Source organism: Canis lupus, chromosome 27, assembly GCF_003254725.2.
Source record: "Canis lupus dingo isolate Sandy chromosome 27, ASM325472v2, whole genome shotgun sequence".
Classification (NCBI taxonomy): domain Eukaryota; kingdom Metazoa; phylum Chordata; class Mammalia; order Carnivora; family Canidae; genus Canis; species Canis lupus.
In genome coordinates this window covers 19,297,029-19,318,418 of record NC_064269.1, presented here as the reverse complement: position 1 = coordinate 19,318,418, position 21,390 = coordinate 19,297,029, and the positions used below count along the sequence as shown (strand labels likewise).

Here is a 21,390-nt window from a genome sequence, read left to right as displayed (position 1 = left end):
AATTTCATTACAAATGTTCACTAATTTATATTCTCCTGAAATATTTGATGGTATGGTTGGTAATATGTTCATTAATATGTGATACATTAAGATTTATCATAAAGTTGTAGTAATTAAGCCAGCATTATATTTGTGTGGGGGTAGTTGAATTGTCTAGTAGAACAGAATAGGGAACCCAAAGACAGTTTCTGCCCTATTTGGAAACCTGATTCATGATAGAAGTAACATTGCAGATAACATATGCTTTGGCTTAACCAACTCTATAAGATGTACTAACGTAGGTATACAGAGATCTGTGTTGAAGGATGTTCATTATAGCATTGATTTAATAGCAAAAGATTAGGAGCAATCCAAATGTCTATCAATAGAATAATTTTTAAATAAATAATAAAATATCTATTTTATAAATGTATATATAATTATAAATGTACAGTGGAAAATGTATACAGCCATTTGAAAGAAAAAACAGGGAAAACTGATCCTCTCAAACACTGCAGAAGGGACTAATATGTTAGCACCCTTACTCTGGAAAGCAGCTTTGTACTATCTATCACAATTTAAAATTATGCAAATCTTATGATGTAGAAATTTCACCTATTGGAATCTGTCCAAGAGATACCCTTGAATATCTTTTGAAGGGAGTGCACTCAGGTTGTTAATTTCCTCGATGCTTCAAAAACGGGACAAAACTGGAACAAACTTACATGTCTTCATCAGTGGGGAGAGTGGCTACATAAATCGTGGAATACAGTCAAGCAATTTCTTAAAAATGAGGGAAATTTTCCAGTAATAACAGTTGAAACAAGTGATTGTGTGAACCCTCTCATAGTCAACAGTTGTAAGATCTGGACCAAATATATTTTTTTAAGATTTTATTTATTTATTCATGAGAGATAGAGAGAAAGGCAGAGACACAGGCAGAGGGAGAAGCAGGCTCCCCGCAAGGAGCCCGATGTGGGATTCAATCCCAGATCCTGGGATCACGCCCTGATGCGGCAGATGCTCAACCACTAAGCCACCCAGGCGTCTCTGGACCAAATATTTTTAAAATCCTGTCTTTACATGCTTGAAAGCATCTGAAAATTAGGTAGAAACCCCTGGGAATGGACTAGACCTGGGTAGTACACTCTTTTGTACTATTTGAATTTGGACCAAGTACAAAATTTTTAATATATATACAAATATGAATATAAATATTCATATCTCAATTTGTTTTACATGTATTAAAATAAAACTTTTAAAATTCACCTTCATCTCCTACTTTTAGATTAGGTCAAGCACATTTTTGCTTTTAGAATTAAACATGGATCTGTCATTTCCTGGTGGATTGATTGCCTAGCTTTGTTTAAGAATTTATTGATTCATGAATGCCTGAGTGGCTCAGCGGTTAAAAGTCTGCCTTCAGCTCAGGGAGTGATCCTAGAGTCCTGGGATCAAGTCCCACATCGGGCACCCTGCATGGAGCCTGCTCCTCCTTCTGCCTGTGTCTCTGCCTCTCTCTCTGTGTCTCTCATGAATAAATAAATAAAATCTTTAAAATAACATAATTTATTGATTCATTCTATCTCAGCAAATATTTTTTGAGTTTCTAACATGTGCCAAACCCCCTTCTAGATGCTGGGATACAATAGTGAGCAAGACAGACAAGATCTCTGCTCATTTGGGGTTTATATTGTAATGAACCAACTTGTTTAATAGACATGTGTAAGCCGAGGCATATATTCACCTGAAGGGATCATCTGAGAGAGGAAGGGAAAAAAAGAGGAAAAAGGATAAATAGAAATCCTATTTCTGTATGTTCACTAAAATCCCAAACTGTTAGAATTGAAAGGAGTAGTAGTAGTAGTGTTCCATTTTTTACATGAGCATTTTGCTAAATGCATTTTTATTAACTAATTTTTCAGATATTTCAACATTTTAACCTTCCAGCTTTTCAGTCATTTTGAATGAATATCAGTGGATTATAAAAGTGGAATTTAACAGAATTCTTGTTTGGACTTTTTTTTTCTTATGTTAAAGAAAGCTTATGGGAAGATTATGTCAGCTTTTGCATAAGTATGACAGGTATATACTGTGAAATGGAATTTACCTGGCTTTTTTTTTTTTTTTTTTTTGTTCCTTCATTGTTCTATAACCTATAGGCAATGTGTTGTCATTGGTTATTTTTACACCATGGGCAAGTTGACTTTTTTATTGTTTTTTTATTTCAATTCCAGTATAGTTAACATACAGTATTCTATTAGTTTCAGGTGTACAATATAGTGATTCACCAATTCTATACATTACTCATTCTCACCATGATAAATATACTCTTTAATCCCCACCATCTATTTCACCCATCCCCAATCTACCTCCCCCCTGGTAACCATCAATTTGTTCTTTATAGTTAAGAATCTGTTTCTTGGTGTGTCTCTCTGTCTCATATTTTTTTTTCCTTTTGTCCATTTGTTTCTTAAATTCCACATATGTGTCAAATCATATGGTATTTGTCTTTCCCTGACTTATTTCACTTAGCGTTCTACTCCCTAGTTCTATGCATATCATTGCAAATGGCAAGAGTTCATCGTTTTTGTGGCTGAATAATATTCCATTATTATAATATTATTATATATTATTCCATTTATATATACATACACCCACACACACACACACAAACCACATCTTTATCCATTCATTGATGGATACTTGGGCTGCTTCCACTATTTGGCTATTGTAAATAATGCTGCAATAAACATAGGGGTACATGTATCCCCTTGAATTAGTGTTTTTGTATCCTTTAGGTAAATATCCACTAGTACAATGGCTGGGTCATAGGGCAGCTCTGTTTTTAACTTTTTGAGGAATCTCCATACTGTTTTCCAGAGTGGCTGCACCAGTTTGTATTCCCACCGGCAGTGCATGAGGGTTCATTTTTCTCCACATCCTCGCCAACACCTGTTGTTTCTTATGATTTTAATTTTAGCCATTCTGACAGGTGTGCAGTGAAAACTCTTTGTGGTTTTGATTTGCATTTCCCTGATAATGAGTGATGTTGAGCACCTTTTCATGTATCTGTTGGACCCTGGGCAAATATTTTAGGGCAGAAAGGGAGTTAGAAACTATCTAGATATATTCAATAATCCTTACCATCCAAAAATTTATTTCTTATATGACTTTTATTATTAAACTTTTGTTCACTATATTAATTTGTTATTGATACATTAAAACAGTCTTTTAACTCAGTAGGAAGACCAGATCAAATAAGTTTCAACAATATCAAGTATTTCTTAAAGTACACCTGTCCCAAGAACTTTCTCTACCTTCAGTCTCAGGACATGATCTCTTTACTTTTTCTTTATTCTGCTAAACTCTATGCATGATGTAATTATACTGTATTTTTGTACTGTGTATTTCTTTTGTTTTTCACATTTGTCATATTTTTATGATCTTTGTGGGTATTTGGTCTGTATATTCATTAAGAACTGACATTTTTATATTTTTATTTTCTGAAATCACTGATCAAATTTATATTTTCCAGTAATTGAATATCAACCAATATCAATTTTAAAATTGTAATAACTATCATCTCACTTTAAATATTGTAGGCCAGAATTAGTGACTACATTGTCTCTGAATTTAAAGCACTAGTGGATTTTGTAAATCATCATCTAAAAGGTTTCTCTAGTAGACTTCAGTGGTATAATACTCCTTATCTGTCAACTAAGTATATTTTTTTTTCTCTTTTTCTCTCTCTTTAAAAAAACAAAACAAAAACAAAAACCAACAGCTTGATCAAGTCATCCGCCAAAGAAGCCTGTCCAGTTTGGAACTGTTCCTCTCTTGTGCTCAGAAACAGTTAAGTGCTTTAATAGCTACAGAACCAGTTGACATTGAATAAAGAGAACATGACAAGCTAACCCACACTGGCAATGGATAAATCATTAGACCTCTAAAATACATGCTGTGAATTATAAAGATGCTTTTGTTTTCCTTCCAAACCTTGGAGAATTGATTTCCACTTCAAGGGTAAACCAAACCAATATTTAGAAGAACTATCACGAGATCTAATTTATTTTTCTTTTGTTTTTTCCTTTATATTTACTGTCATTTTCTTAGTAGCAGTAATTGTAGTAGTAGCAGCAACAGAAAGTATGTGACCCAAAAGCCATTGAAAATTGCCACATGACCGAAAGCTAATTAAACTTCATAGCCGCTGGTGGCCTATTATACCATATTTGGCAAAAGTAGTAAATATCTTCACTTATTGCTTCACAGTGACTCTTGATAAGATTCTAGAATGTAATCGTACATTTATTTGATTTTGAGAATAGAAACAGCATGGACTTCAACATCACTTATTTATCTATGTAACTTTGATATAAAACATTGATAGGACAAAGAAACATTCTGATATTACCAGACCCCTTTTCTGTAGTGGGATCTATGTATTTTCATTGGTGGCAATTAAAAATACTGAACATTATTATATTAATTCAGCTTTGATCTGAGGTACTGCTTAAAGGGGTATGTGTGTGATATATGCTTATTTCCTGTTTCTGTTCTTCGAAGTCACTATAAATCAATAAAATCATCTTTCTTACTAATCATATCGTGAACTAAATCTCTAGACTAAATCTCTAAATCTCTATAACTTAGCCATTTTGTAGAAATTCAGGTTCAAATATAAAAGAGATAAAATCCTTTCCCAGTACTTCAGAATGTATTTAATCATGAGCAATGTACTTTAATGCAAAATCATGAGTTTTTTTAACATCAAGACTAAAATACTGTCATTGAAATGTATACAAACATTTTGTCTTGCTTTCTGAAATGCTTCTATTTCCATGGGCTTTGTACTTTTCTGGGATTTCTCAGTGTAATAAAAAGAACTCCAAAAACTCACTTGGTTATTAGTTTTCTTTTTTTAATCTTTTTAAAAAGCTAATTCTTCTTAAACAATCTTTCTTACTCAAACTTCTATATCCATGGATGATGTTTTTGATATAGATCCCCCAAACATCTAAAATAATGTTTATGAACAGTCTTTAAATGTTGATAACTACTTAATCTCCTCTTATAAATTTAAAAAAGAAATTAAACAGGCCACTTGTTTGACATGCAGCATAGTAAATAGAGGAGGAGGGCTTTTAATTTAGGAACAAGCCAGTAACACAATGTTATATCATCTTTAAAAATCATTTGGTGGGACGCCTGGGTGGCTCAGCGGTTGAGCATCTGCCTTTGGCTCAGGGCGTTGATCCCGCAATCCGGGATCAAGTCCCATGTTGGGCTCCTTGCATGGAGCCTGCTTCTCCCTCTGCCTTTTTCTCTGCCCCCCCCCCTTTCTGTGTCTCTAATGAGTAAATAAAATCTTTAAAAAATAAAAAAAATCATTTGGCACTGTGTTGTTGAATTTAAAATGATATTTTATAAGTCACTTAAATATGAGTTAGATGAAAATGAAGCATAGAAGTTCACTAGATCCAGAGAGATTAAGATGCAGAGATAGTAGAAATGTCAAGAAAATATAATGGTGTACACTCCTCTTTTACCCCCTACCACCAGATTGGCTTTTTCTTCTTCTATTTGGGGTTACAGCTTTGCTGTTGACTTAGACTAATTGTTGTCCGAAGTAATTTGAAACAAATTGATAACTGATCAATCTACAAATATTTGCAGAACACCTAGCAAGCATAACCATAAGCTCTCGGATTGCTAGAGTGCTTTTTTCCCACAGAGGTGTCCTAAGAGAATTAAATGCGTAAATACTGTGCCGTGTCTAAAGGTAAGAGTTTCTCCCAAAAATGTGAGCCCAGAGTCTCAAAGAAAAGTAGTCAATGTTTTGTGTATAAAACTTTCTTTGCCTTCTTTATGATTTTCTTACTTCTTTTTACGTAGCATTTTCTACTTTTATGTTTAGGTGACTAAGGTACTATTTTGAAAAGCCTGAGAATAAGACAGCAGTTAGATTTTTGGAACAAGAAAGCCATTTTCAAACTGTGACTCCATTTTTAATAGCATGCTTGAGGGTTCATTAATAAATAAGTTCTCCCTCCCCCCTAAATGAGTATCTTCTTTGTGCCAAGTATTCTCACATGGTATACCAATGACCCTAGAAAGTTACAATACCTAGTGAAGGAGATGATGTATCCACATTTATTAGTGGAGAGGTGTTTATTTGCCCATGATGACCAGGTGGAGTTGGGATTCAATCCCAGAGCTTTCAACATGCAGTTTTACTCTTTCTAGTACACTGGAGATACCTCTCCATGTACTAATATTCTCTCCATGAGAAGATACCTGGAACTCTTACTTCATGAACTCTCCTAACATTTTAATCTTAAGAAGAAGACTACTCTCCCTTATAAAACTATTTGGGAGTCCTGGCTCTGCCACATTCTAAGTGTGGAACATTGGACAAGTTACCTAACCAATTTGAGTCTCAGTTTTCTCTTTGTGAGGTGGAAATAGTGATTTTTATAAGCTCTTTGTGAAAATTAAATTAAGCTTTTAAAATGCTGCATAGAGTAAACCTTGCTAGTGTGGCCACCAGTTCACAATCATCCCCCTTTTCTGGGAGCTGCCCACAAAATCCAGGTGTGGTTGCCCACAAACAACTGGTTAAACATATTATCTAGCCCCTCTAACCTTGATTAACGCACAAGTGAAGACCAGACTTCACTGGGCCTCCTGTGAAGAATCATCCAGTGAGACCCTTCAACTACTACCCTGGGGAGACACATGTGAACTTCTGAGGTCAGAAGTCCCCTGATCCCTGCTTTGCCGAGTCCTGGATTCTGTGAGATACCCAAATATTCTTCCAGCATGCCAACACCACTTACTTTTTTTCCCCTAAGCTAGCCAGAGCCAGTTTCTATTCCATGCAACCAAAAGAATATTAATCAAGGCAATCCAGCACAGAGCCCAGTGCATAATCCCTGGATACTCGGCACTTGTAAATTCTTCATTTCCTCCACCATACTAATCCACATCCAAAATGGGAACACTCTTTGATTTATTTTAAGGAATGTTAAAAATATAACTGAACCAAAGCCCCTATTGTCTAACAAAGCCAAGTAAATCACAGATACCTAAAACTATGAACAAACAGTGCCCTATTTAGAAGTTCTCTGTCACTCAGAATCTGGAGTAGAGGTTTAAACTCAGCCTTGCTAAATGCTGATTCATGTTCCAATTCAAAGGAGCCTTGCTCAGTGATTGCTTTGAAATCAAAACCAGAACAATGTCCCTATGATCGGTGTTATTCTGCACTGAGTCAAGTATCTATAATTATAACTTTTTTTTTTAATCTGGCAGTTAAACTGAACAGAATCAGGAAATGCTGTCTGTTCTTTAAAGAGCAATAAAAGCAAAAGAATTATCTATTCACTTAATTAAAATATGGCATTTGCCAATTCATTCCTGAACAAGAAAAGAAAAAGCTATATGTAAAAACCTGGAAAACATTTATAAAACTCCAAAGGAAAAAGGAGAGTTGGATCAAAGCACTCAGCGCCTAGTCTTCTGTTTACATAACCGGCAAACAACTCTACCATGATTCCAAAGACTCCACTAACAAGAAGCAGAAAGCCAACGTGTTCTGAGTCCATGGGCCACTTACTTGTAGCATCACCACCAGCATCATATTAAGTGGGCAGAAACTGTATAAGAACTCCCAGCTGTGACTGCCAGAATCATTTGAAGCCAGGCAAAACTAAAACTGTTCCTTTATTTAATTGAAAAATAAAAACATTTTCATACACCTAATCTGCCACAATACAGAGCTACTTGGGCATCAGTCTTTCTCTAAAAACAGAAGGAACAACGCTGGTAAAATGTTCTTTGCTCTCCTCTAGTTTTCTGTTCTCTTTTTCTCAGAAGCATTCATTCTTCACAAGTTGATTCCCTTTAAATTTTACCCCCCACCCCCACAGTGCGCATTACGTACTGGACTTTCCCTATGCGCACTTGTACAAGTAAATAATATTTTGTGTTAATTGTCGTTTTTATTTTTTTATTTTTCAATATTTATTTGTATTTTATTATTTTTTAATATTTTTAATTCATAATTTGTGTTCTCATTTTTGTATATAACCCCTCCTCCTAAAGGGAGAACCCGAATCTGTTTTGTTCATTGTGTCTTGATGGCATTCCATGGTACCTAGCCTGTGGTGTGGACTTCTTACATAATTGTGAGTTCATAAATAATGAAATCAATTAAGTAATCGATTATTGCACTTGTAATATAATAAATCTCAATCAAGAAATCAGTCATTGCACTTGTAATATAATAAATCAACTATTTCCAAGCTAGTAGCTTCTGACTACTAATTTAAAAGATTAGCCAAAATTGCTGGATTTCTAAATGAGGATTCTGTAGGAAAGTTACCTCTCATGAAAAAGTTAAGCAGCCTTCTATGACTCAGCAAAACTTCTAAATACTCTGAAGTGAATTCTACACTTCCAAATGCTACTAGAATGACTAAATCACTATATCATAGCAACTTAAATGCTACTCAATTGGTAGAAATGTGCTACCCAAATTTAGAAGCTCTCCTAAAAGTATGAGTGGAGAACATCTGGAAAATGATGTGTGAAATAATTTCTTACGGTTCTAAGAGGTGCCTAGCTGTAAAAGTAAGAAACAGCCTTCCATTAAGAGGGCTGTAGGGTAAATATTAGACTCACTGATCCTAGTACATCTGGTTTCAGTCACAAAAAGAGAGGAAGAAGAAAGCTTGAAGAAGAGTTTGTATGCGCAGTGTTCTGTGATCAAGAGTAAAAGACTCAGAGGGCCAGTTGGAGTTGTGGTTGAGATGAGAGATGTTTGGGAGTGAGTTAGGTTAGGGAATGTCCAGAGCAATGTGGTTTGAGAGTCCTTCTGATCATGGAAGCCAAAGAATATCTGATAGATTTTTAAAAATCCACCTCTGACTCCTAATTGTGATACAAACTGGTCTTGTATTTTTAAGAAATACACAGAAATCAAGAAACAAACTCATTCAAAAGGTAGGAAAACTTGACTCAGTCCTGGCAAACATTCAGTTCTCAAAAGTCTGGGAGCTGATTTAAAAAGAAAAATCTGAAGCCACAGAATGTACAAATCACTGACTTCAACACAGCTCAGATACTGCAACAGATTATAGAAAATTCCTTGTGGCAAGATCTATAAGTAAGAATTTTGGGTTTTTGCTCTTGTGTGTTGGTACTGTTCTGTAAAATGTTAGTAACTACTGGACACTGGAAAGCCCTGCCTTCTTTGAAACATATTTTTCCTATATCCTATTTTTATCTTTATTTTCACCTGCTTTCCCTAACTGCTCAAAATGTAAATTTTTAATTTAAACTATAAAAATTTTAGACAATAATTCATTTAGTAAAATTTTAGTTGTCTCAGTGAGCTATTCTTTAAAATACATTCTATGTTATAACTTTATAGGCAGACCAATATTTATGTTCATGAGCTTTCAGGTTGCTATAGGTAAGCAACACATATTTTTCTTACACTTTTCTTGTCTCAGAAAGCAGGGAAAAAGACTTTTCTACTTTGTATCAAAAACTGGCATGTTGGTAGCAAATGAATAAAATGAAGTAAACTAGGTAGAAATATCAAATCATACTTTTTAGAAAACTCTGGTCTGTTTTTCCTAAGCAATCGAGATACATAACCAGCTAGCTACAAAGAGTAAGATTTGTTCACTTTTATATAAATGAAATTTTTTCAGAGCGTTATAGTAATCTACCTAATAAGACCCTTTGCTATGCTGGCACTTCCTCACTTGAAGAAATCTTTTGTACAGAAAGTATTTTTTTTTCCCTATTCCTTATAATTTGATATACATACTCCCATCAACCAGGTAAGGCTAAAAATTTTATATAACCCATAACACAATGTTAGATAAACCTTAAACTTAACAGGGTTGGTGCCCTCTTTGTTTTAGTCTGTCTACATGATCTCATCTGATTCCATGGCTTTTTATACTGTCTGTATGCTAACGAACACCAAATCTGAGTCTTTGGCCCAGTTCTCTGAAGTCCAGAGCCCTATATTCGGCTGCCTACTTAATATTTCCACTTGGATGTGGTACTTCACCTAGTAAAAACCAATGCTCTTCATCACCACCCCTCCTCCTCTACCACCCAGAGGTCTTTTCTCTGTCTTCTGTCATATTCCCCATCTCCACCAAGGAATATCATTTATCATCTCCCCTATCCCTTTTTCCCCCTCACTCCCTACTTCGAAGTAGTCCTGTCAGCTTTACCTGAAGATTTCTCCTGAATCCATCTACTTTTTTCCCATTCATTTCACTACTACCTCCCTGACCAAAGCCTTTATCATATCTTGCCTAGACTTTTGAAATAGTTTCCTAAGTGACCCCTTGTTTCCATTCTCGCTCCCCAATAATCACTTCTCCACATTATAGCTAATGGTCTCCTAAGACCTAAGTTTATTAAAACAACGTCTCTATGCAAAAATGCATTCATAATTTCACTTTGAATGCTAAGAACATAACATAGTAGGAATAGAATCAAGTTGTTGGTTGTGGTTGTGTCATTGGGGCAGAAATGCTAATAGGATGCGTTGCAGGTGGTAAAAGACTGAGAAGACAAGGAGAAAGTTGGTAAATGAATGGATAAGAGACCTGCAAGTCTCCGGGTATGTATGTAACCTTCTAGGAGCCAGCTGGTTCCTTTTTCACCCTCTTCTATTTGGCTTCAACCGTGACCTGCCTGCCTCTCTACTATTACTTACTGTGCAAAGCAGAGTGTCTCTTCTTGATGGTTTACTGTGGGACAGAATTCAACATTATAAATAATCCATAATTTCTTATATAACCCTATCCAGGAATTGTATTCATGAGGTGGGAAAAGTGAAAGGAGAAAAGGTACCTCTTTAATCCCCCTAGCCCTTGAGGTAATCATATACCTTTTCATATAGAATTATCTATACTACAAAAGAATATGCAGTTCCAGGCTATTCTGTGCATTTTCTGACTGAGTTCAGGTGTAGAGTTAATAGGATGTAGGTACAGGGTAATGGAAAAAAAAGCCCTGGTTTGAGGCACAGTGAACCAACATTTTCTCAGCCTTGATTAGCCTTCTAGAGAGAAGAGACAGGCTCCTCAGCCCTCATGAAAAGTTTATTTTCTCTTTTTTCTCCTTGCCATGTGGCACCGCCAATCATGCCATTGTGGTGCACACTGACAAATAACAAGGAAGGAAGCCTAAATAAGATGGGATTGGTATCATGAGGGAAGGGAAATGGCAAAATCCAAGAGATTCCAAATAGGAGCAGTAGGAAGGAAAAGAGCCATCTCGTTGCCTACTGCCTGTCTTAGGTAACAGTTTCAGCGTGTTCTTTTCTGAATAGCTGTCCTAATTGGCATATATTCAATTGACTAATAGAAACACTAGAGAGATGGAATGTGTCAGTTAACCCTTGGGCAATCAACTTTGCTTCAACAAACTGAGATCACTGTCTGGTGGCCACGCTTCATTCCTTTATGAAATCTAGAACACGGAGTACAAATTTGGAGCAATTCCATTCCCATGAAGTAAGTCAAAACACGGATGAGAGTAAAGGCACAAGATGGTCTCCAGGCTTACATTTTGTGCTGTAAGTATTTTTACAAACTTCTTAAAGAATAAGAGAAAATAAAAGGAAGCCTGTATCTTAGCATGCTCAATGACTAAGACAAATTATAATTGGATACCTTTACTGCCAATCATTTAGCAATGTTTCCTGATAGAACTTATGGAGATGGTGGAAACTGTATATTATATATGCATTGTATAATATGGTAGCTACTTGGTGTATGTGACTCGAACCCTTGGAATGTGGCTAGTGTGTCTGAGAAAATTAAATTATTTTATTTTAATTAATTTAAATTTAGATTTAGATAGCCACCTGTGACTGGTAGCTACCATATTGGAGAATATGAATCTAGAAATTCCCTTGTCAGGGAAGAAGTAATAACCAGGTTATTTCTCCTGATTTTTAACATAGTTAAATTTGTTTCCTTCCACCCTTTTTAAGATTGGGAGTACACATGTCACCAGTATAAAGGCATGTGAAGCACTCTAAGGAAAGGCATATCACCACTAAAAGGCTGGGAATCTGTGCTGTTGATATGTTATTTAATTTTATCACAAGTAAAAGTCAAGAGACCTTATTGAATAACCATTCTGACTAATGCATGAGTCTTGGAGCTAGGAACATCTAGTTTTGTGCCTGCAAATAAAAAGGGTTTATCTGATCTTTGGCCAAAATTACCCTAAAAATCAGAAACTCATCTCCTAAATTTGAGGAACTACTATGGACCCAGTCTTGGTTTGCTTTCGAGAGTGATGAGGATCAAAATGACTTTAATTTTTTAAATTAAGCACATTGAAAAGCCTCATTATTCAATTAATTTAGAATAATTCAAATTAGTCATTATTCAAAAATTGAATAATAAGAATTCAGACTTCCAAAATGGATTTCAGATTAACAACAAAAAAAAAAGGGTCTTAATTAGTTATGAGTTTTCAAAAATATTTTATTCATACCCTTTTTCCAGTCATTGAGTTTGTGGAGAAGTAGCTTCTCACTTAAAAATAATTTATTGAGTTCCTATTACGTGTCACGCGTTGTGCTAGACATATTACATCCACTTAATACTTTTAACAGTTCTTTTAAAGAAGAGGAAACTAAAGCTGACAGAGGTTCAGCAACTCACCAGTGATCACAGCTTGTAAAGCATGAAGCGGAGTTCCAACCCTGGACCACCCAGTGCCAAAGCCATGCTTTTCCAAAGGGGAGATCTTTCCTTTTGCCAGCCACATTCACCTATTTTATGTAATCTAGCCACTCAATCTGTTTGGATTCACTTTAGTAATGTATCTCCCTTGAAAGGATGCTGATGATCTTTCTCAGTACAAGCTTGAGGCACAGTCTCTTGGCAACCAGATTATGCCGAGTGGTGTATCACCAAAGCCTGCTCTAAACCCTGTGGCTTCTTGGAGTGTCCCAAGTTTATGCTGATAGGGCATAGTGGTGGGAAAATCATTTCCCTTTTAAGCCAAATTCCATTTAATTGCTATTGTTTACCTGGTGGGAAAAGACATGTTCCACAGCTCAAGCACATCAATACTGCTTAATACTCTGATGTAGTAACATTAATACAGTAACATTAGCTAGCTGATAAGAAAGCCTGGCTGGAATATAAAATCAGGAAATCAACTATTACAAGATTAGCTCACATAAATGTAGCAATAAAGGTTCTTCCAAAAAACTCATCTTCTCTCAAGTTCTAATCAATTCTCAAGGGAAATCACCAGTCCAAATCAATAACTTAATAGCATGGTGAGCATTATTATAACCTTACATTTTCAGCATAGAAAAGTAGAAATGGCTATATAATGTAATGTAATTCTGTTCTAAATCCTAGTCATAGATCACAACAGAGAGCCAAGGATGACAAGTTCCTTTCCTCAAATCTTACCTATTAATTGAAATTGATTTAGCCCACCAGTGATACTAATAGCATAAATTCCATCACATATTTAGTAATTTGGAAATACTCGATATTGTCCTCATTGCAAAACTTCACTGAGAGAAGATGTGCGTTGGTAGTTTATTCAGGATGGAGCCAGGCTATCTACTTTTAAGTCTCACATTCATCATTTGCCAGCTTAATATTTAACCTTACCATGCCTCAGTTTCCTCCATTTTAGAAACACAGTAGAACTCGATAAGGTTGTTAGAAGATTAATACATGTAAAGCCATTAAAACAATGCCTGGCCCATAATTAAGAGTTTATATTCTGTATTTGTAAAGGAAAAAAAGCACGTGGGCACCTGTGTGACTCAGTGGTTGAGCTTCTGCCTTCGGCTCAGTGTGTGATCCGGGGTTCTGGGATCCAGTTCACCATCAGGCTCCCTGCAGGAAGCCTGCTTCTCCCTCTGCCTATGTTTCTGCCAATCTCTCTCTGTGTCTTTCATGAATAAATATGTAAAATCTTAAAAAAAAAAAAAAGTGCTGTGTGTTTACATGATCTCCACTCTAAAATTTCTCATTTAAAAAAAATTTTTTTAATATTTTTGCTAATATTTTTCATAGTGATAGGTCATTTTAGCTTTTAGAAATACTTGTGTTATATTCATATTGTTAATGTTTTTTTCATATTGATAGGATGTCATTTTTTAGCTTTTAGAAATATGTGTGTCATATTGCTTCATTTGTTCTGAATGGTAGTTTTTCTCTTCTGAGAAACCATGTCTCAGTTTATTTAAAAAGTATTTATGATCTGCCATCTTTCAGCCAGATGTCTCATTAGCTTCTAAGCAGCTTAGAATTCTGCAAAACATCTTCAGAGAGGGAGCATAATAATGCTTTACTGAACGACTTTTTCTTCTGGTGGTAGCAAATATTTTGAGAATCCTAAAATGCTCTTTCCTTCAACTCTTTCCCTGAAATTTAACTGTGAACATCTGACTGCCATGCAGCCTCCAGAATTCACTGTTGTGAATGTCTCAGGTATGTTAACCTTCAACAGAGTGAGTCTCTTAATCTCAGCCCCCCTCCTCCTCTTCTTTGCCCAGTCTGCTGCATTCCTTCTACTGTGAAGAGTGGTGACAAATACTAATCTGAACTAGACCACAGTCATATGAAGTCAGATGGAGAACTTGGCCTTGTCTCAAACCTAAAGCAGAGGGGAAGGGTGGAAACTGCTGTCTTGTAAATAGCGAGCCACCCAGAGCGTAAGCCCTAAAAACATGTAAATAACACTACATCCCATATGCTTTATTTCTCAATTTTGTCATGCTACCTTTGCCAGCTAGTTTGACTGAGTATGATTTGCAATGTTATTTTATTGAACATTTTTTGACGATCTGAGCACAGTTTTGAATGTAATATTAAATCCTCTTCTGGCTTGGCAGATTGCAAAATTGCACGCTCTGTCTACACATCAAATCCTAGGTCTGGAGGGGAATTCAGACTTGACCTAGTCCAGCACATACAGAAAGTATTGCATTTGAGTTCTCCCATGGCAGACAGTATTTTAAACTATCCTAAATGATAGTCACACAAGAAGATTAAATATAATATTAAAGGTGCTTTCACAAAAAAAAGTTAAAATTAAGCTAGGCTTCCATTTCTTATAAATTCATTCGATTTCTTCTTCTCGTTCAAAAATCTGTAGCCAACTCCAATAGCTGGACCAGTTAAGTTTGATCACACTTCTGTGACTAAGGAGGAAACTGTCATAAATTATGTTAACAATTTAATTCTAAATTATTTGTGTCAGCTTTATGTGTCAGGCTTGGGATCAGTCCACTTTTTAATCCATGAAGGTTCTGGTGTTGGTAAAACGTCCCAGAGAAAACTATTCTAGAGGACTCTCAGAGAATCAGCTCAATTCGGGCCACCATTTTATAGAAACTCTGGGATGACCAGAAAGTACACTGGTACAAAACTTCAAGCTTTGATCTAACGTGAATTTAAATCATAATTACATTATAACATTTTTTTCTAAGAATTCCTTAAGGAAAAAAATGTATAGCATCAAAGGGAGGGAAAATTGCTTTAATCGAAGTCTCCATGATTGTAGACCATATATTCAGTGAAGGAATGAAAACTTACCTCAGAATAGCATTTTATCAGCTCCCCTTTGGGCCTTCTATCTTCCCAGGTTCTACTATTATTTCCATTTTTTATTTAATTATAAACAGAAAAGAGATTGCTTTAAAGTGTTAAATAGATGGCTTTTTTTTTTTTTTTTTTTCCCCACAAGAGAGACAAAGAGGCAGAGACATAGGCAGAGGGAGAAGCAAGCCCTCTGCAGGGAGCCTGATGCGGGACTTGACCTCAGGACCCCGGGGTCACACCCTGGGCCGAAGGCAGATGCTCAACCACTGAGCCACCCAGGAGCCCCAGATACATGGCATTTTTGTACTTTGTTGTTTTAAAACAAACTCACATTAAGCTTAAAGTTGGCTTTAGTTAGATTAAAAAATTCATTCAAATTGTGAAGTTCTTAATAATCATCATCTAAAATCAGTTATTCATTTATGAGTAAGGAGTTTCTTTATTTTTCTTTATGTTTCTCCCCTCTTCAAAGAAGCCTATTTCTCTGTTACATATTTCCTTGGAACACATATAAACTCTATGGTAGAGACTTCTGCTCTTATTCTACCCAATTCTCCTCTGTTTCTGGGACATAGGCTACAATCCATTTCCCTAAAGCACGGGAGTGAGGTGGAGCAGCGCTACGGTGCTAACGGGCTTCATCATAGGCTTCACAGAGGTGATGTGCACCACGTCCAGGCCAAAACGTTGAACTCCTGCCGCCCACCCAACACTGTCTTCCCATGCTGAGTGGCAGGGCCAGAGACCTAGTGTTGAGATTGTGGATCTACGTCACAGAGCTGCCACATGAAGGAGAGTTGGCTTGAAGGGTCTCCTACATCCGCAAATTATCTTAACTGAATGAGAACTAAACCTTTTTTTGTGCAAGTCACTGAGTTCTGGGAGCTTTCTATTGTTGCCTCATAACCTGGTTATCTTAATGTAAATAGACAAGATAAAACACACCTCAGGAGAAAATCTGGCCTGTTTACCCTATAACTTCCCTGAGTATCTTATCAAGCCCTATCTGGGGTCTTGTTTTTCCAAAGAAGATCACATCAGCATCAACAATTATTAATATTGATCCAGGTCTGATGTTTGTAGACACTACACAAGATAGCAGGGATATTGACATGGTGAGGATAAAACCTTTGCCTCGAGATTGCTATAAAAGTACTTCCCAGGATTGTGTTTAAGCGTTCAAAGTTGAAAAATTGTACTAAAAACTTATTCTCTTGCCAAAAAATATATGTTCATCTTAAAATGGCAGGTAGACACACACACATAGTGGGTGTATATGACATGCGTTGTCAGGCATTCGGCCTATGTGAATGGTACAGACATGCATGTATATATATATATGTACATTTGAAGCGGTAGAGGCAGAGAGAGAAAGATAAAAGCCACCACATTTTTCAGTTGATCTTTCACTAAATTCCCAAATCCAGACAGAATAAATTTATAATCAGTGCTGTTGTGGTCTCTCTGCCACTATCTCGCACAGAATAAAAAATGGCTCCCAGATCATCTGAAAATCTCATTGAATTCATTTCCAGCTAGTCTATAATTGGTAACTTTTCTTTCTTTTGAAGGATGGACTGAAGTTGTCTGAAATGAGTTAGTGCAATAAGAAAAAAAAATTGCCATTAAATTGTATTTATACGTTGCATTACATTGTTTTGGTAATTCTTTGTACTAAGTCAAGCACAGGTTCTATTAAATTACTGTGAATGCCAGAAAACTGCTAAGCAATCACATAGATGTTTCTTAGTTGCATCTGAGCCTGTCTCTGGCCTAGGTTTGACCCTGGGTGCTGACAAACATACCCTTTGTACTTTATGTAGGTGAAAACACTAATTAGTGGAAAACCTGGTCTTAGCTTTTCTTCATTTAGTTGAACAATCTAGCTCTTGAAATTATCAATACTTAATACCATCGTACTTTTTACAACTAAGGTGTTTTCATTTTACATGCATTTCATCCCTATGATACCTGCTTGGAATGGATAATGCTGTTACGCTACATATTATGACCGTAAAATTAATTAACTTCTTGAGACACATAGGAATCACATGAACAAATACCATCCAAACTCCAGTCTGTGCTCTGATGATAGACACCACATTTTTTAATATAAAAAAAAATCCTTCCTTTTGCAAATATTTTTCTTTAGAAAATATTCTTTTTTAAGCCACAAGGATTTAAAACTCCCAACTGCTCTTGGAATAGCCTACATAATCTCTAGTAGCACTTTTGGAGGAGTAGTCGGTGGATCGCCTGCATCAAAATCACCAGGGATATTTGTTAACAATGCAAATGCCTGGTTCTCTACCTAAATGTTCCAAGTCAGAATCTTCTGAAGAGGCGTCAGTAATTTTCATTTTTTACTTGTTTTCCAGATGACTCTAACACATGATAAAGTTTGAGAACTTCTACTGAAACACAATTACAATCATTATTCCTGAGCACTAGGAGAACATCTCTCGACCATGACAGAGAGGACTCTGACTTTATCAAAGCAACACTTCAATAAGCCCCTTTATGTTAACCTCTCCCCATATAACAAGAATTTGAACAGCAAATTAAGTTTAGCTAATGGTAGGAGCCAAGGAGTTGTGAATGGTAAATTAACAGCAAGAAATAATGAGAGGAATCATTTTTTTTCTTAACTTGAAGTATAATTTGAAGAAACACTGAACATAAATATACTCATGGGTTTTGTTGTTTTGTTTTGTTTTGTTTTGTTTTTTTCCCTCATGGGTTGTTTCTTAAATGACACTGAATGCTGGCTTTAGGAAATATTTTTAAAAATGTAAATTTGGAGGCTTATGCTAAGGAAGAATTTGAATACACACATGAAGATGAAGCAGGTGGCTGGTGAAGAAGTGAGGCAGGAGGTTGTCCTGGATGGATGGAAAGATGGGATAGAAGGGTGTGGAGAGCAACGTTTGAAAATAGAAAATAACCTTCACACACATTCTTTAAACCCAAGGTTAAGTGGTAGTATCCTGTTTTGCAGTTTCAAAATTTGAGTCACAAAGAAGTTCCATGAATTGCCAAAGGTCAGTCGGTTAGTCAATGGCAGAACCAACCATACTCCAGTGACTCCAAACCCACTGTTTTTTCCACCTCATTATATTGCTTTTCTTTTGTTTTAAGCCTTCCAACTAGTTTTCAGCCCATCTGAGGATATCATATCTAAGTCAATTTGAATTAATGTGGCAGGACCTTGGGTAACCACATTAGTATTTTTGAGCCTTTCTTACTGTTTTTTCCCCTTCAGAATAATTACAAACTGCTGTGTTTTAATTACGGTGACTTTTAGGATGCCCCAGATTTCTTCTAAACATTTGGTTTTTGTATTTTTCTTCCTCTATCTTTTCATTGCAAGAATTCTAAACTCTCCAGCACCCGTTCTTGAAGAAACACTGACTGATAAAGTCCATCTGAATGGCATGATGAAAAAGCACAGAAATAGACTCTACTGAATATTCAGTGTAAATGCTCTCAGGTAGCTTCCCTTGATTGAAAGCAGTGTGAAGCAATGTTCTTTTCAAAGCCAGTTGGAGACAATTTACAGGCAAGAAACAATGTGGTCTATGTAGAAACAATAATTCTGATTTCCATGTGTCATCTGTGTGTTGCACAACTCTGTAAATCATTCATAGAAACAGAAATTAGGAAAAGGAAGTAATTCTGCAATATGCTGTGATTAAAGAATCACTGAGCATCCCTTACTTGCTGATAGTTCATATCTATGTTTAGAAAGAAATATAATATAGCTGTAATGGAATGGATCCTCCTACAATACAAAAAGAAAATAGATGATTGTATTATGAAGGCAGCAGTGTCCTTTCCATAAATGACCCAAGAATCAGATTTTTCTTCCCATTAAAAGTTATCTCCCTATGGTATATTTAGTAAACAGAAGAGATTTTTTAGTTTATATTTGTTTCTGAATCATCCCTGATTGCTACTCACCTGAGATCTATATAGTTCTCCTCCCTTCTCTTTGATCTGTCACTGCCACCTTTTCAAAGGATTCCATAGAAGAAAAGATGAAAAAGTGAACCTCACTTCTCTTCATTGCTCTCTCATTTCTATATTTTTTTCTCTCTCTTTCTTTTTTGTTGAGGTATAATTGACATGTAAAAGGCTATATACATATTTAATGTATACAACTCAAAGAGTCTCGATGTAAATGTACACTCATGAAACCATCACTACCATCAAGGTCATAGACATACTCATCATTGCCCAAGGCATCCCACCTACTTTGTGATAATAATGATATCGTAATAATAATAATAATAATAATAATAATATCTTTGTTATGTAATCATCTGCTACTGTATAGTAGATCTCTAGAACTTATTTATCTTACATAATTGAAACTTTGTAGCCTTTAGTTACCACTTCCCCATATCCTCTCAGTCCCAGCCTCTGGCAGTCACCACTGTACCTCTGTTTCTATGAGTTTGACTATTTTAGGTTTTACATGTAGTGAGATTATACAGTATTTGTCTTCATGTGTCTGACTTACTTCACTTGGTGCAATGTCCTCCAGGTCTATCCATGTTGTTACAAATGGTAGGACTTCCTTCTTTTTTTAAGGCTGAATCATATTCTATTGTATGTGTATACCACATTTTCTTTACCCATTCACCTATTGATGGATATTCAGGTAGTTTCCGTATTTTGGCCATTGTGAATAATGCCACAGTGAACATAAGAGTGCAAAGCATGTCTTTGAAATCCTGATTCCAATTCTTTGAATAAAAACAAGAAGCAAGATTGCTGGGTATTGATGATAGTTCTATTTTTAATTATTTGTTTTAATTGTTTGGTCATCCACCTAATATTTCCATAGTCAAAAAAATCCCCCAAACTAAGTCTTTACAGGCAATATACTATAGCCACCCCAGTTCCTAACCTTATGTCTTGACCCCAGTTTTACTTTTCTCTCCTAAATATAAAGCCCTTCTTTATTCCTTTACTCATGGAAAGTGACACCTGCTTTCTGCAAAACTTCACTCATCCACAAGGTTTATTACCCCAGGATTCATTCACCAAATTCATTAAATTTCTTAAGGTCAAACTTATTCTTGGAACCACTAAGAATTAGAAAGTAAATACAACAAAATCTGTGAGCTGCAACAAAGGTTATGCTTAGAGTGAAATTTATAACATTAATGCATATATTAAAATAGAAGAAAGACATAAAAATCAATAGTCTATATGGCTACCATAGGAAACTAGAAAAAGAAGAGCAAGTTAAATCCAAAGTAAGCAGAAGAAAATAAATAAGAATTAGAGCAGAAAATAATGAAATTGAAAATACAAAATCAATGAAATTAAAATCAGTGAAATTAAAAGCTGATTCTTTGAAAAGATGAGTAAAATAATAAACTTCTATTCACGCTAACCAAGAAAAAGAGAGGACACAAATGACTAGTATCATAAATGTAAAAGGGGTCATAACTATAGATCCTGTGGATATTGAAAGGATGCTAAAGAAAACAAAGAACAACTCTATGTCCACAAAGTTGATAATATGGATGAAATGGACCAATTCCCTGAAAGACACGATTTGTCCAAACTGACACAAGAAGAAATGGACAATCTGAATAGGCCAATATTTAGTTAGGAATTAAATAAATAATAACTTTCCGAAACAAACAGCACCAGGTCCAGATGGGTTCATGGTGAATTCTACCAAACATTTAAGAAAGAAATTATACCAGTTCTCTGCAATCTCTTTCAGAGGATAGAAGCACAAGAAATACTTTCTAATTCATTC

The 21,390-nt window shown here is 35.6% G+C and overlaps 1 protein-coding gene across 7 annotated transcripts in view; it reads left to right on the top strand.

Annotated features, from left to right (window-relative positions):
- Window positions 1-4,881, top strand: part of CCDC91 (coiled-coil domain containing 91) — a 332,348-nt gene extending 327,467 nt beyond the window's left edge. For all 7 annotated transcript variants that reach the window (XR_003140462.3, XR_007406415.1, XR_007406414.1 and 4 more), the window contains one exon: window positions 3,767-4,881. Coding sequence is in view for 4 of the 7 variants with exons in the window: in XM_049102557.1 (XP_048958514.1) it covers window positions 3,767-3,877 (111 nt within the window). In the remaining 3 variants the exon portion in view is untranslated. The remainder of the gene's footprint in view (window positions 1-3,766) is intronic.
- The last annotated feature ends 16,509 nt before the right edge of the window (window positions 4,882-21,390 follow it).